Source organism: Crassostrea angulata, chromosome 5, assembly GCF_025612915.1.
Source record: "Crassostrea angulata isolate pt1a10 chromosome 5, ASM2561291v2, whole genome shotgun sequence".
Lineage (NCBI taxonomy): Eukaryota > Metazoa > Mollusca > Bivalvia > Ostreida > Ostreidae > Magallana > Magallana angulata.
This window is the reverse complement of record NC_069115.1, coordinates 15,508,497-15,521,537: the sequence shown is the minus strand read 5'-3', so window position 1 is coordinate 15,521,537 and position 13,041 is coordinate 15,508,497. Positions and strand designations below refer to the sequence as shown.

Sequence of the window (13,041 nt, the reverse complement as noted above, 5' to 3'; positions counted from 1 at the left end):
AATATGGATTTTTATAACTTTACGTAAGTTCTATTGACAGATTTAATCTTACGTTTTCAAGCAAGATTGAAAGATATGGCCACGAACACAGCACAAGACGCCGTCCGATGCAGCATGTGCACGGAGGTCGTCGTCTTCCTATGCGGCAGTTGTCATGTTAACCTTTGCGGACAGTGTTTACCGACCCATCTAGACAGAAACAAATCTTTGAAGCATGAAATTCTTTCATACACCTCCGAGTCTGTCCAACCGAAACCACAGGCATCGGAATGCCAGGACCATCCTGGAGAATCTCGAACCCTTTACTGTCAGGACTGCAACGTCCCAATCTGTTCGCAGTGCCTGATCATGACGGGGAATCACAATCGACATGGGGCAGTGAAACTGGCGGATTTCTCGGAAAAAACCCGGAACATTATCATAGAAGATTTGATAGAATTGCATCATTTTGAAAAAGAGTATTCAATGATTGTCAAAGACCGGGAGAATAAAATTAAGAAGTACACCGAGCACAGTAATCAAGAAAAGAGTTCGTTAAAAAAACGAGGGCAAGAGTTGAACCAAATCCTCACTAAAGCAATAGAAACAATTGAACACGAGTTGACTGATATGGTTAAAGAAGATCTTCAGATTTTACAAAACGATAAAGACAAAGTGCAGAATTCATATCAAGTAGTAAAAGACTGCATTGAACGAAACGAACATATCTTGAATGAAGAAAATTCCTTTAAAATGCTTGAGTACAAATCAATCGTAGAAGATTTACGGCTTGTACCACCTATGAAAGACATAAGTCCACCAAAACTGATATTGCCAGACGTGAAAAAAGAAGAAATCATTAAACAAGTTGTGTCTCTCCAGTCATCTGTACACTCCACTCTTCCAGGTTTTACCATAAGTAAAACGGGCGATGTTACGATGGCTTCAACACTAACGATGATGGAAGAGCCAACTCTTCTTGTAGTTCTTTTAACGCACTGTACAAAATTAAAAGGAATCTGCTGCGAGTCTGAGGAAAAGGTTTGGATTTATGGAGATGACGAGAAGATTAAACAGCTAGACAAATCGGGTAATGCGTTAAATTCCTTCAATGCTGCATCTGGAACCAGTCAGAAAGATATTGCGATGAATAGTGATGGCAATATTGCATTTTCTCACAAAGAGGATGCATGCATTTATTTAGTAAAGAAGACCAAGATCGAGAAGTTTGTCGATGTATCCGGCTGGATACCCTATGGTCTCTGCTTTAATTCAGACGGAGATTTAATGGTCTGCATGAGACGGAATGATTATACAGAAAGCAAAGTGGGTGTATTTGCCGATGGTAAATTGAAACAACAATTTCAATTCGACGATATTAGGAAACCATTATTTTCAATAAGCCGGAACAGCATGTATATCTGTGAAAACGGAAATGGCGACATCTGTGTTTCTGACTGGAACGCATGCGCAGTGATAGTGATGAAAAAATCCGGAGAATATCGCTTCCGTTATACCGGGTGTCTATCGCGCAGCTTTAAAGAGTTCTATCCTCACGGTATTGCAACTGACAGTTACTGTCGTATTCTGATCGCAGATCGAGATAATAACTGTGTTCATGTAACCGACAGAAACGGAAAGTTCGTCCGGTATATCACGTGTGGTTTGCAGGATCCGTTTGTTTTGAGCTTGGATACAGAGGAAAATCTTTGGGTTGGAGAATGCGACACTGCCTGCATCAAAATCATCAAGTATCTTGAGTGACTTGACAATGAAAGTTATATATATATATATATATATATTTATATATATATATATATATATATATATATATATATATATATATATATATATATATGATAAGTAAAACAAACTTTTTTTTCTTGAAACAATTCTCAATGCCTCATATCATTTTCTATATCTGACTACCATCGTTCCGCTTGATTATATTTATATTTTATTTTCTAATGTTAATATTTCCTAAATTGAAGATACAGAGGACTTATTTTAAATATACCTGTCCGTCTTTTCACCGTATATTTTGAACTATGCAAGCTTTAAATTAGATTTCCTACCAGTGAAGTGTTAAAAGCTGTTGGTAATATGGCTTCAAAAGTTCAAATTGTAGCACAACATCATGTACATTCTTACTGAAGAACGTTTCATAATTGATATGAATTATTCAATAAATATTGAAACACTTCGACTATTTTTAAACATTGTAGAACCGTGTATCGTCGAACACGGATATGTAAAGTCCGGACATGCATAAATATAAAGAATCTAACATCTGTAGGAATTGTTGGTAATCTTCAACTATCATAGAGAAATGGTAATTGAAGAAAGGGTTGATTTGAATTAACAAAGACGGCATTGATGTTTGGTCATTCTATCTTTTACTTACTAGCACCAGTTGTGTAAAATTCTTTACTCTCTGTTGCTTAATAACAGGTAAATAACAGCTTTAAGGTGGTGCAGGATACCTGCATATTGTGGTGTATACTTCTTATTGAGATAAACAATAAAGTATATTAAATATTAATTAAATATTTACCCCCCAAATAGTGTTACCTTACATTGAAACGCAATGGGTTAGAGCGTTTACATGTCTGTTAGAGCATTGGGGTCCAAGGTGTACTTTTGGTTTAGAATTATAATAAATGAATTTTCAGGGGGGGGGGGGGGTCTGGACCCTCACTCCCACCCCTTCTCTAAATCTGTGCACACGATGATGTACATGTAGGCACACAGAAGCAAATCTAAAACCGGCAACCGCCACGGGGAGGGGGCATAATTTAATTTTTAATTTTGTTTGTAATAATTATATAGACCGTTATACTTTCAATGACATGAAATGTTAAGATTATTGATTAACTGAAATTCACTGCAAACAGTTCAACCCCAAATTGCACATAAAATGCTGCTCATGTGTATTATCATATTAGAAGGGATCTCATCCGTCAGTTATGAAAATTATCATTTTTAAATGTATTACCGGAGTTTGCATGTGGCCTTCATTTTTAATCAAACTGGTACAAAACAGTGTTATTTAGGGGCAAACCCTTGGTGCAGGTTTTACTGTCTAATGACAGCATCTAGTTTAAATATTGGCAAGAAGTTCTCACTTGATAAATAACAATATATCGGGAATAGGTGCGGGGGAAAATTATTATTATTATAATATAGAAAATATCTGTACTAATTATTATTATTATAATATAGAAAATATCTGTACAAGCCATGGGCCTTCTTGTCATTAACCTTACGATATTATTGCTCAGGCGACAATTAGCCATGTGTAAACATATATTTGATATCATTCACACTAAAGGCATTATGGACAAATCTTGCGATTAAATCAGTTAGTAATAAATGTAAATTTACATACTTGACGACCCAATACCCCGATGTTTAGGCCAGTTGGGCAATTGACATCTTCCCAAGTCAAGGGTTTCTGATCCGCATCGCTTCTCACGGATCAGAAACCCTTGACTTGGAAAGATTGGCTATTGACTAAATAAGTTCACTTTCTAGACGATTATATATTCTAAGTTGTATTAATGAATACGGGCAGTATATGTTTGTAAAACACCAATACCTTGTTTGGCATCAGAGACATCAAAAACATTTGTGTTTATGTTATTTTTGTTTCTGTTGGCATTTGATGCCAATATTAGTTTTATAAAAGTAGACTTGACTCCAGTATCAATGTCATATTAAAGATTTTAAAAAAATGTTAGCTGATGTCCAAAGAAAAAAAAGCAAAAGCTCAATCCGTTCAAGGTTATAGCAAAATAGATAATATCCATTGTTAAATCATGAATTAAAAATGAAATGCGAAGAACTTTGGTGTGTGCCACTAAAGAATAAATCTGCGATTTATAAAAGCTCTACCGCGAAATCAAAACTATTTACAAGGTAATTACTATCGGGATCGAAATTTCTTGACATGAATGTAAGCGATAATGCTTTAAAATTTAAAAAAAATGACGTCATTTGAGTGTTTTACTACGGGAAGATTTTACTTGGAATAACAGAGATGAGATGGGCGTGCGGGCGCGCCGACGCGCTGAATACAATTAGTCCCTACCAACGATGGAGGAGCTTAATGCAGAACCAATAGTAGAAGAAGCAAAGGTATCGGCGACCTGCCATTTGCACCGTTTGAAACAGTGCAAGGTATATGCATGACATCCTTTGTCAATGCAAAGAAACAAGTCGCAGGAAATGGAGAATTTAAAGATCATTATTTTCTTCACGAGCAAAGGAAAGAGAAGCGACTACAACAGCTACAGAAGCACACCCCACACGAGCATCCTCGACCTAGCATTTGTTCAAATTATCTTGCTCAGACTGCAGAAGCTAGCTATGTGTCTATACTCAGAATCACAGAGTTGCTACCGCTTAGAAACGTCAATGGTAGGTATGATTTTCTTCCTTTGACAATTTCAGAAGAAATGCATATCTTCCATGACATCATATAACAACTGAAGGTATTTGATCTGGACATGGTCAGCAGATAGGGGCATTTTGATATCCTTCTAAATATTGCTAGCCAAAAACTTATCTTTGTTGAAACCTTCCACACGGATATAAGAAGACAGATCTGTTTTAATGGCAGTGTCTCTGAGACATTCAAAATTAACAGTGGCGTCAGATATTATTTTGATAATTTGTTGATAATTTTTATAAAGTTTATTTGACAATCTTTGACAGGAATCTTTTGATAACTGTATTGTGCATCAAATGGTACTAAATTTTTAGCTGTAAAATGTCTTGTTAGCAATCAAAACCATGTTTCCGTTCTCTATTTAAGGTAGCTCCATACTCGTAAAATTCTCTGAGGAAAGTTGAAAAACCGAACTGATTTCGACTTAATAGACTTAAATGTCATCAATTGTTAGAAAAAATATGCATGTCATCACACTTTTTGAGATGCCAAATAAACATAAACTAAAGCATATTTTAGCATTAGAAAAATGTATTTTTTTGTTGTTAAAAGTAAAATCTTGTAGGCAGAAATTTGTTTTTCTTGTTTAATTTTAATGTCAACTTTATCAGAAAACTAAAATTACTAAAATATTTTAAAATTAATCGTTGGAATAAGAACAACTATAGCATTTAGACATACAACTGAGAGAAAAGTCAGAAAAAGAGTTATTTCCCCTTTGCATAGATAAAATATATATAAACATTTGGAAATTTAGTATAAAATTAAGTGCGAAAATATCTTGAACCTACCAATATTTCTAATTACATCCATGTGATTATATTCACATAAAATAAATAAAACTATCTTGCACAATTTTTAAAGAATTCAAAGTTTTACAAAAAAGTGTGACGTCACAGAACACTGGATCTACTTTAAAAGTACGAAAACAAAATCATATAAAATCATTGCAAGCTGATTTTGGTCTCAGTTTTTTGTAATCATTAAGATATGGCATATTCCGCATTCATGTGCTAATATATGTTCTTAATTTGTAAATCAAATGTGTCTCTAGAATTCTAATTGAACTTTTTGAAAATCAACAGAACGAGTCGTCTGTCCGTCTGTTTGTGCAATCTTGTCTGGGCCATTTTACATCTGCTCTGGAGAATCATTGGAAGTATCTACGTTATAAAATAATCATTCATAGCTTGTCTCTTTACTCAAATTAGGGAATTACAAGTAGTTTGTTGAGAGGAGCTAAACTATTTATTACCTTTAAATATGAGTAATTAATGTCATCTCAGATATTGCGAAATATTGTCATGAATGTCATGCGACGAACATATTTTTCCAGGAATGGGGGGGGGGCTGTTTTATAGCCATTTTGCCGGAGGGAAACAGGAGGAAATTCTACTATCAAACATAATACAATTATTATGCTTGACAGGTCGTTTTATTGTTTTTACCCAAGGGTCAATGATCCTGAAAGAGCTTAGATGCATGTAAACAACAAATACTAATTTGTCATTGATTTGTTATAGAAGTTATGTTGGTTTAAAAAATAAGGACTCCCAGTTTTTTTTTCACTAAAAATCCGTATGTATAACACTTTCAAACATTTATACGTTTTGATTTCAGTAGAAAAGAATAAGACTCTGTCTTAGTTTTCTTTTGTAATAAATTGCATCATTTAATTGAATAACAAACATAATGCAACGGATTGACTGCTACATGGTTGACGCAGAAATATGGGCCATCTCAGGTTTTAAATATCTCATTCTTTCGACTCAAAGGTGACTAAATATTGGTTTACTGTTAACTGAACAACACAATTCTACCATTTACAAAATATGTATCCTTTCGAAACCTATTTCTTCAAATTATACGTGACACTGATTCATTTAGTGCATATTACATGTTTTATATGTGTCTTAATGGTTGTTAAATATTATTAGTACTGGGATATTACTGAAAACGAGACGTTGTGTTAAAAGCTGATTCTTATCTACCAGTCACCAGACACACCATTATATAATACAAAACACAGTCAGATTTCTTAAACAGTAGTACAATATATCACTCTCTTGGTACATACGTACGTAAATCAATATAACAGTTGTAAATTTTTACGCAAAAAATGAAATACAATGTATTGCTTTTTGTAAATAAGTGAGAAATTTAAACTTAGAAAGGGAGGGTTTCAGATTTAAGGTTTCCTTATTGCTAATGCATTACAGTCAAAAGCTTTAACAACATCAGGTATGTATATTCGTTCTTTTCATTTAATACCAACATAAAGCACAGTCACTGCCAAACAAAACACAATGATACAACTCATGCTGCTAATGTGTCTATTCACTGTTTTCTCTCTTTACACAACTGCATTCTGATGCGAAGGGTAAGAACGATGGACAATTTAGTACATTATTTGTTTTTTGATACAGTTGTAGTCTCAAAAGAAAAAAAACATGATAAAATATCTTTACTAACGATTGGTAGTGATATATGGTATGGTATTATCTATTTGTATGAGACATGTATTAGACATAACCATTTTTAAAAAAGTATCCGACAAAATACTCCGATGATAAAATTACAGAGTAATGCCATTATTAACCTTAATCATTAATTATAATTTGTACGCCATCAATGACCCATTGACTTCATTCGTAAAAAATGGTTTTACGAGGACGTTTATTGATCATTGAATCTTTTCAATGAAAAAATAGTTTCTGTTCTACGCATTTTTCTACAATAGTTGCTACCTATATACGAGGGTTTTCCAAAAATAGCGTAGGCAGAACACATAACTTAAAATCTGTTCAGTGCAATTTCATTAGACTTCCACGATTTTTTCAATTGCTCTTTGGCATACAATACTGAAAAATTCAAATCAGTACTTTGTTAATTTCTTGAGAGAATGAATAATTAGTAACAACAAGTTTTGTAAGGCGGTGCAATGTGCGACGTTGAATATATACAGTCTTTACGTTGTTGATAGAAACTCCACATCATTTTCGATAACGTTTACGTTTTATTTCCGAAAATATCTTGAAAAAAAATATTTTCTTTGAAAATGTACTCTGGGTGTACAATCAACATGGAGTTCTAGTTTTGCTTTTTTAAATATCTACTAAATATACAAACGATTTGCCGACTCCAAACTTGCCTGTGATACTTGTTGTCTAACATTCGTCCTACTGAAACATTTTGTTCAGCATTTTGACGTCCATTTCTAACGGTCGGTTTTACTTTTTTCACTTATTGTCATCAGACTCGTCCGAATATTTTCAATGTTGTAGGACTACTTATTCACTAAATGCAATTCTAAGCGATTTTGTTAATTTTATTTTCTTCAATGGCCGCTTTGGATTTGTTTCAAGGTCTTTACAAAATCTTATCAGTTACCGCAGCGCCGCCTTAAATGCCGACGTCGTCATTTTACATCAAGTTAACACTTTTACTTGTTACAAAATGCGCTATAAAAATTATAGTCAAAACATTTTCTGAGTAAATTATAGAGTTATTAACAAATATTAATGTATTTTTATTTCAAATTTTTCATTCGAAAAGACCTTAAGCTTTTCCTTGCATTTTTCATTTCATGTTGATTTCGTTTTTGACATTGCGCTGCAAGTCAAAATGATGATTTAACATTCATTTATTTCACTTATTTAATCTTAAACAATATTTGATTTCAAAACATAACTTGACTGCACACTTCTTAAACCCTTTGTGGCACAAGTTTCATCTTCCTGTGATTTCGATTTACTAAATAACGCCACTTGTCTACGCTATTTTCGGGACAACCCTCACAAATGTCAATCGTTCGATCTCGCTGAATTTAACCAAAATGTTGAATGATTTGCAAATGTTGGAGTGTACACCGTGGCATCGAAAAGTAGGAATGACTTATTAGCTAGAAAAATGACTAATAACTATTTATAATAACTATTTAAACAACATTTCAATACAAAAAAATATTTGTTTGTTTTTTCTGTTTGACAAACTGTTGACCATGATAATGCAAGATAAATGATATTAGGCCCAAAATGGCACGGTTACTAAAAAAGATGATTTATCTTTCAAATATGACAACTGAAACCAGAAGAAATGTACAGAATTTGATCATACGGCAGGTTGTACGCATAAATCACCACCTAAAATGTATCAGTTTACAGGATGTTAAGACTCATTTAAAATTTCACTTGCACAATATGTAAACAAACAATTTTTTGCGTATACATTTCTCTTTAATCAAACGACTAACTAAACAGATCAATTTTCACAAATTTTAATAAAAACATACAGTCATACATTTATATGCGATAAGTTCACTCACTATATGTAAGTCCCATTTCCCCCTCTATAAAACCGGAAATAAAGAAAAGATATGCTAACAGGATTTGATCAAAAATTGAAAAACAAATATATAAAAATAAAAACATGAGCAGGCCAGAAGATTTATTTTAAGATAAAGTTGACTTTGTTGCTAAACATATTTTTTTTAATGGTTGTTGCCAACGTTTCTTTTGGAACTCGAATTCACAGCAATGTGAACGTAAGTAAACATCCATTAGAGGCCGACTAAAATATACATATATAAGTATACATTTATTGGCATCATCATGATTAAACTTTCAGTAGCCATCAGCCGTTTATCAGTTAAGGAAACGTACATAAACGCTTAACAATTTTATTAACATGGTGAAATATTATTTGTTAAACTAAATATTTCTTTTTCAAACCTCTAACAATTATTACATGTACGTCAATAATGTTCGACAAATAAGCTCACTATGAGTAGAATTGCATTGCAAATTCACCCTGACACCAATAACGTAAAGTTAGTCTTTATTTCGATTATTTTTCTTATCTTATTAATCCGTTTTTATTCACAATTCCAAGTCTGAAGTTTTCTTTTTTAATGGTTTAATGTTTAATGACGTGGTTTAATGTGATAGCGGGGAAACAAGTTTACTTCTGATTAGAATCAACACGTTCACAGTCTGTTATTCAACTGCTACATTTAAAGCTTTGAATAACGACACTATTATAAGTAGATGTATTTGCACAGCATCCGGATTCTGGAAGTGTCTGCACATTGATTTAATTTGTTTTTAAAGCTGCATTTCATAATTCTTTTATACAAACAGTCCTGTTCTATTGCTTAAAAATTTTGCTCTGAATGATAGCTATGTATTTTTGTATAATTCCAATAATAACTGTGAGTATGTAAGTTGTTGTGTTTTAAATTATGGAGGCTTTAATAGTTTATTTTGTCAGTCAGTAACGGTTATCTTCTGTCCGCATACAATCATTTAAATGTATGTTTGTAGGGAGTGTTTTTAAAAAATATATTTAAGTAGTTTATAAATCTTTAATATGAAACAGATGCATTATATTATAAGGATCTAGCTATTTTTTCTTTGTTAGCCAAAAACAAATTCATTATTTTCACATATTTAATTTTTCTACATTTTTCTACATTTTAAAACTATATTGCCAAGCCGACGCTACATCAATTGGTTATAATATCACACAGTCTTTTGTAATCCAGACATTTGTAATGTCTTTTCTTCTAATCTCGAAAGTACTTGAACATGTATTGTTAAACTACTTAAGAAAATTAAGATCATATAGGAATGCTTCGCATTCTTACAGTTTTTATGAAGTGAAAACTGATTTCTGGTTCACTATTTGTGTTTATTTACTTCTGTGTAGACATCGTAATTAGGATCAAATATCATACAGCAATCTGTTACTTTGAGCCAATACAGTCAATTCACAATTAGACTAATTGTCAACTTACTGACTGAATTATGCCAGCCCTCCAGGTTAAATGGTACGGGTTCAGGCTGTACTTGTGTCAATATTTACATTATAGTTTATGTGAGATACTTGTTGATAAGTAATATTTCAATGATTAACCTCTGCGGACGTTTTAAGGCGTTCATTATAATTCATCTGCTTACGGACAGTTAAGGTGCACATTTTATTTTGCTATGAAAAATTATCATGTTTCAAAAAATAAAAAGTTAACTTTGAAAAACCATTCTTTTCAATGTGTTTGCAATTAGCAACCAATTTTTTTTATACAAGTACGTAAGTGAATCATGATAATAGTTAAAAGCTTAAGTATACCGGATATGTAGATATCTGATTTTTTTAATTTTCAAATATACAGTACACTTTTACTTTATGTTTGAATGCCGAAAACACTTTGACAAGATGTTACAACGGTTGCTGCGAATGCTTATATTCACGATCATATCTAGGTACACCGCTGGAGACTGGTGCCTACGGTAAGATCGAGTTATTAGTTAGATAAATAAGTAATCATTATAATTGTTTGAACTAAATTACAATGCAAGAAAGCTTTGATTGTTCTACTACATTGACTAAGAAGGGTAACTTTTATTTTTCTAAAAAATAATTTCGCTTTTTCTGACGGCTTTACTGATTACTTTTTATCAAGAAAAACTAAACATACATCTTTTATTCACTTTTCTTAATCCTATCTAATAAACCGGAAATAAAATTAAGACATGCGAACATTTCTTGATCAATGACTGGTAAACAATTTATAACACACAAGATATAATGCAAAGAAAGTTTTTCTTTTGGAAAAAACATACTGTTGATTTGAGTACTTAGGTTGTTCAAGGTTGGTGTCTGGGTTTCTTTTGGAACTTTTATAAACAGTCTTAGAGTAGGTTCACATAAATTGAAACATAATAAATATCATGATATTTCATTTCAAAACCAGCCTCTGAATCATTTAAACATCTATCTGTATTGATAATTTCCCTAACATTAAAATAGAATTTAGGATAAATGTCAAAAAGAGAACTCAATAGCTGTTACATGTAACAAAATTATTTGAAAAAAATTTATCTTGACTGGTAAAATTAAAATATATACGTCTGTTTTTCAAATGTGTCTTTTGCGACCACATTGTTTAATTTATTATCGGTATATTATGTAAGAAAATGTCAATTTTGATAACCAAAGAGTTACAAAATGGAATGTTCATATTTATTTTAAATTTTTTAATCAAAATTTCAAATTATTGGAATGGAAGCACCATTAACGTGATTTTTAACCATTTCTTTTGTTCAAAATATGTACTGTATTACATTTAAAAAGCAAATAAACACATCAATTTTGTAGAAGGAAGGAAGAGGGAAATTAAGCACTCGTTGAGGTTATAGACAACGAGTAATTGTTCATTTCTCTGTTTGTGTGCTTTCAATTTTTAATTAGAATGGTCGCTAATCTAAATCATTCAGAAAGATATTGGTTTAAAAAATGAACATTCATCATATCAGTATTTCAAAAACTTAGCTCAGTAATAGAAGATTTCATACGTTAAGAGTAAACTATTTTTATGTGATTCGAACAAAACAAATGAACGTAAAAAGCCATGTTTCCATTTAGCTTTAACTTATCTTATAACGCAATTAAAAGTTACCGTGGAATAAACCAATCATTTTTTTTATACTCTAAAAAGCAAAAATAGGCCAAAATGTTATATTTTGAATTGCAGTACGTACAAAGGTTGCTGCCCGGGCTTTAGCTTGAATTCGACAACTCAACAATGTGAACGTGCGTTCTTTTCTGTCATTGTTTCTACAAAATGATTTCACTATTAAGTTAACCAACAATAATCGTATTTACAATAACAAGGATAACGAACATTGTATTATCGATTTTTAAATACTAATGGGCGCGAGAACATGGTAATCTATATAATATCTTTATATTTACAATTTTATTTAGAATGTATGGCAGGCTACACTGGGTGGAACTGTTCAATACCGTGTCCGTATCCTACATACGGATGGGGCTGTCAAGGATATTGTAACTGTTACTAAGACTTGTGTGATATTTCTATGGGGTGCATTATTTTTACTACAGGTTAGCATTTTGATAGATTATAAAATGTTTAAAGTCTTTCGATGGTCGTATGACGTCATCCTGAACATTCCGGAATATTTTACTGTTATTGGCTTTATCATAAGTGTTATATGATGCATGGTTTTGCCAATTTTTTGATTTAACACACTCTAAGCTATTTAAAGTAAAATGTCACTAATGTTTAGCAATTTATAGAGAATAATTTGAGTTAAAATTGCTGAATTCAATGAAAAACTAATAAAACCTCACTCAGACAAACTTAACATTCATAATTCTTTACATCGCAAGGTAAACATTTCTTTGCAGATTTCGATTTTATATATAATGAATTACAAATGTACCAATTCTTAGTAAGTTTAAACCATTATTTCAAAATTTACAGACGTTTTATGTTGCTAAACTGTACTTATTCATGGTTACAAATGTGTATCAAAATGTACTGTAAATGTGCTAGCTTTCATACTGGCCTTAAAATGTAAAAAAAATAATACATAAAATAAAGGATTGCGATTAATTTAATTAAAAAAATGCATTATTATATCGAAAACAATAAAAATACCAATATTTAATTTCAATTTGAATGTTTACATATTAATTTTTAAATTCAATCAAAAAGTACACCAAATAAACCAGAAAATCGTCAAGGGTAGAGAAACCTTAATGTGGAAAATAAATATTATAAAAGGTACATTTTTTTAATGCTATATTAT

At 31.8% G+C, this 13,041-nt stretch overlaps 1 protein-coding gene and 1 long non-coding RNA gene across 2 annotated transcripts; both read left to right on the top strand.

Moving 5' to 3' along the window:
• On the top strand, nucleotides 1–1,749 carry LOC128183371 (uncharacterized). Its single transcript, XM_052852361.1, has one exon. It carries the CDS (start codon nucleotides 76–78, stop codon nucleotides 1,741–1,743), a length of 1,668 nt encoding a protein of 555 aa, XP_052708321.1. The 5' UTR covers nucleotides 1–75; the 3' UTR covers nucleotides 1,744–1,749.
• An 8,864-nt stretch (nucleotides 1,750–10,613) lies between these two features.
• LOC128183397 (uncharacterized) lies at nucleotides 10,614–12,331 on the top strand. Its single transcript, XR_008243588.1, has 3 exons — nucleotides 10,614–10,716; nucleotides 11,961–12,019; nucleotides 12,194–12,331. It is a non-coding gene; the product is annotated as an uncharacterized LOC128183397 (long non-coding RNA).
• The last annotated feature ends 710 nt before the right edge of the window (nucleotides 12,332–13,041 follow it).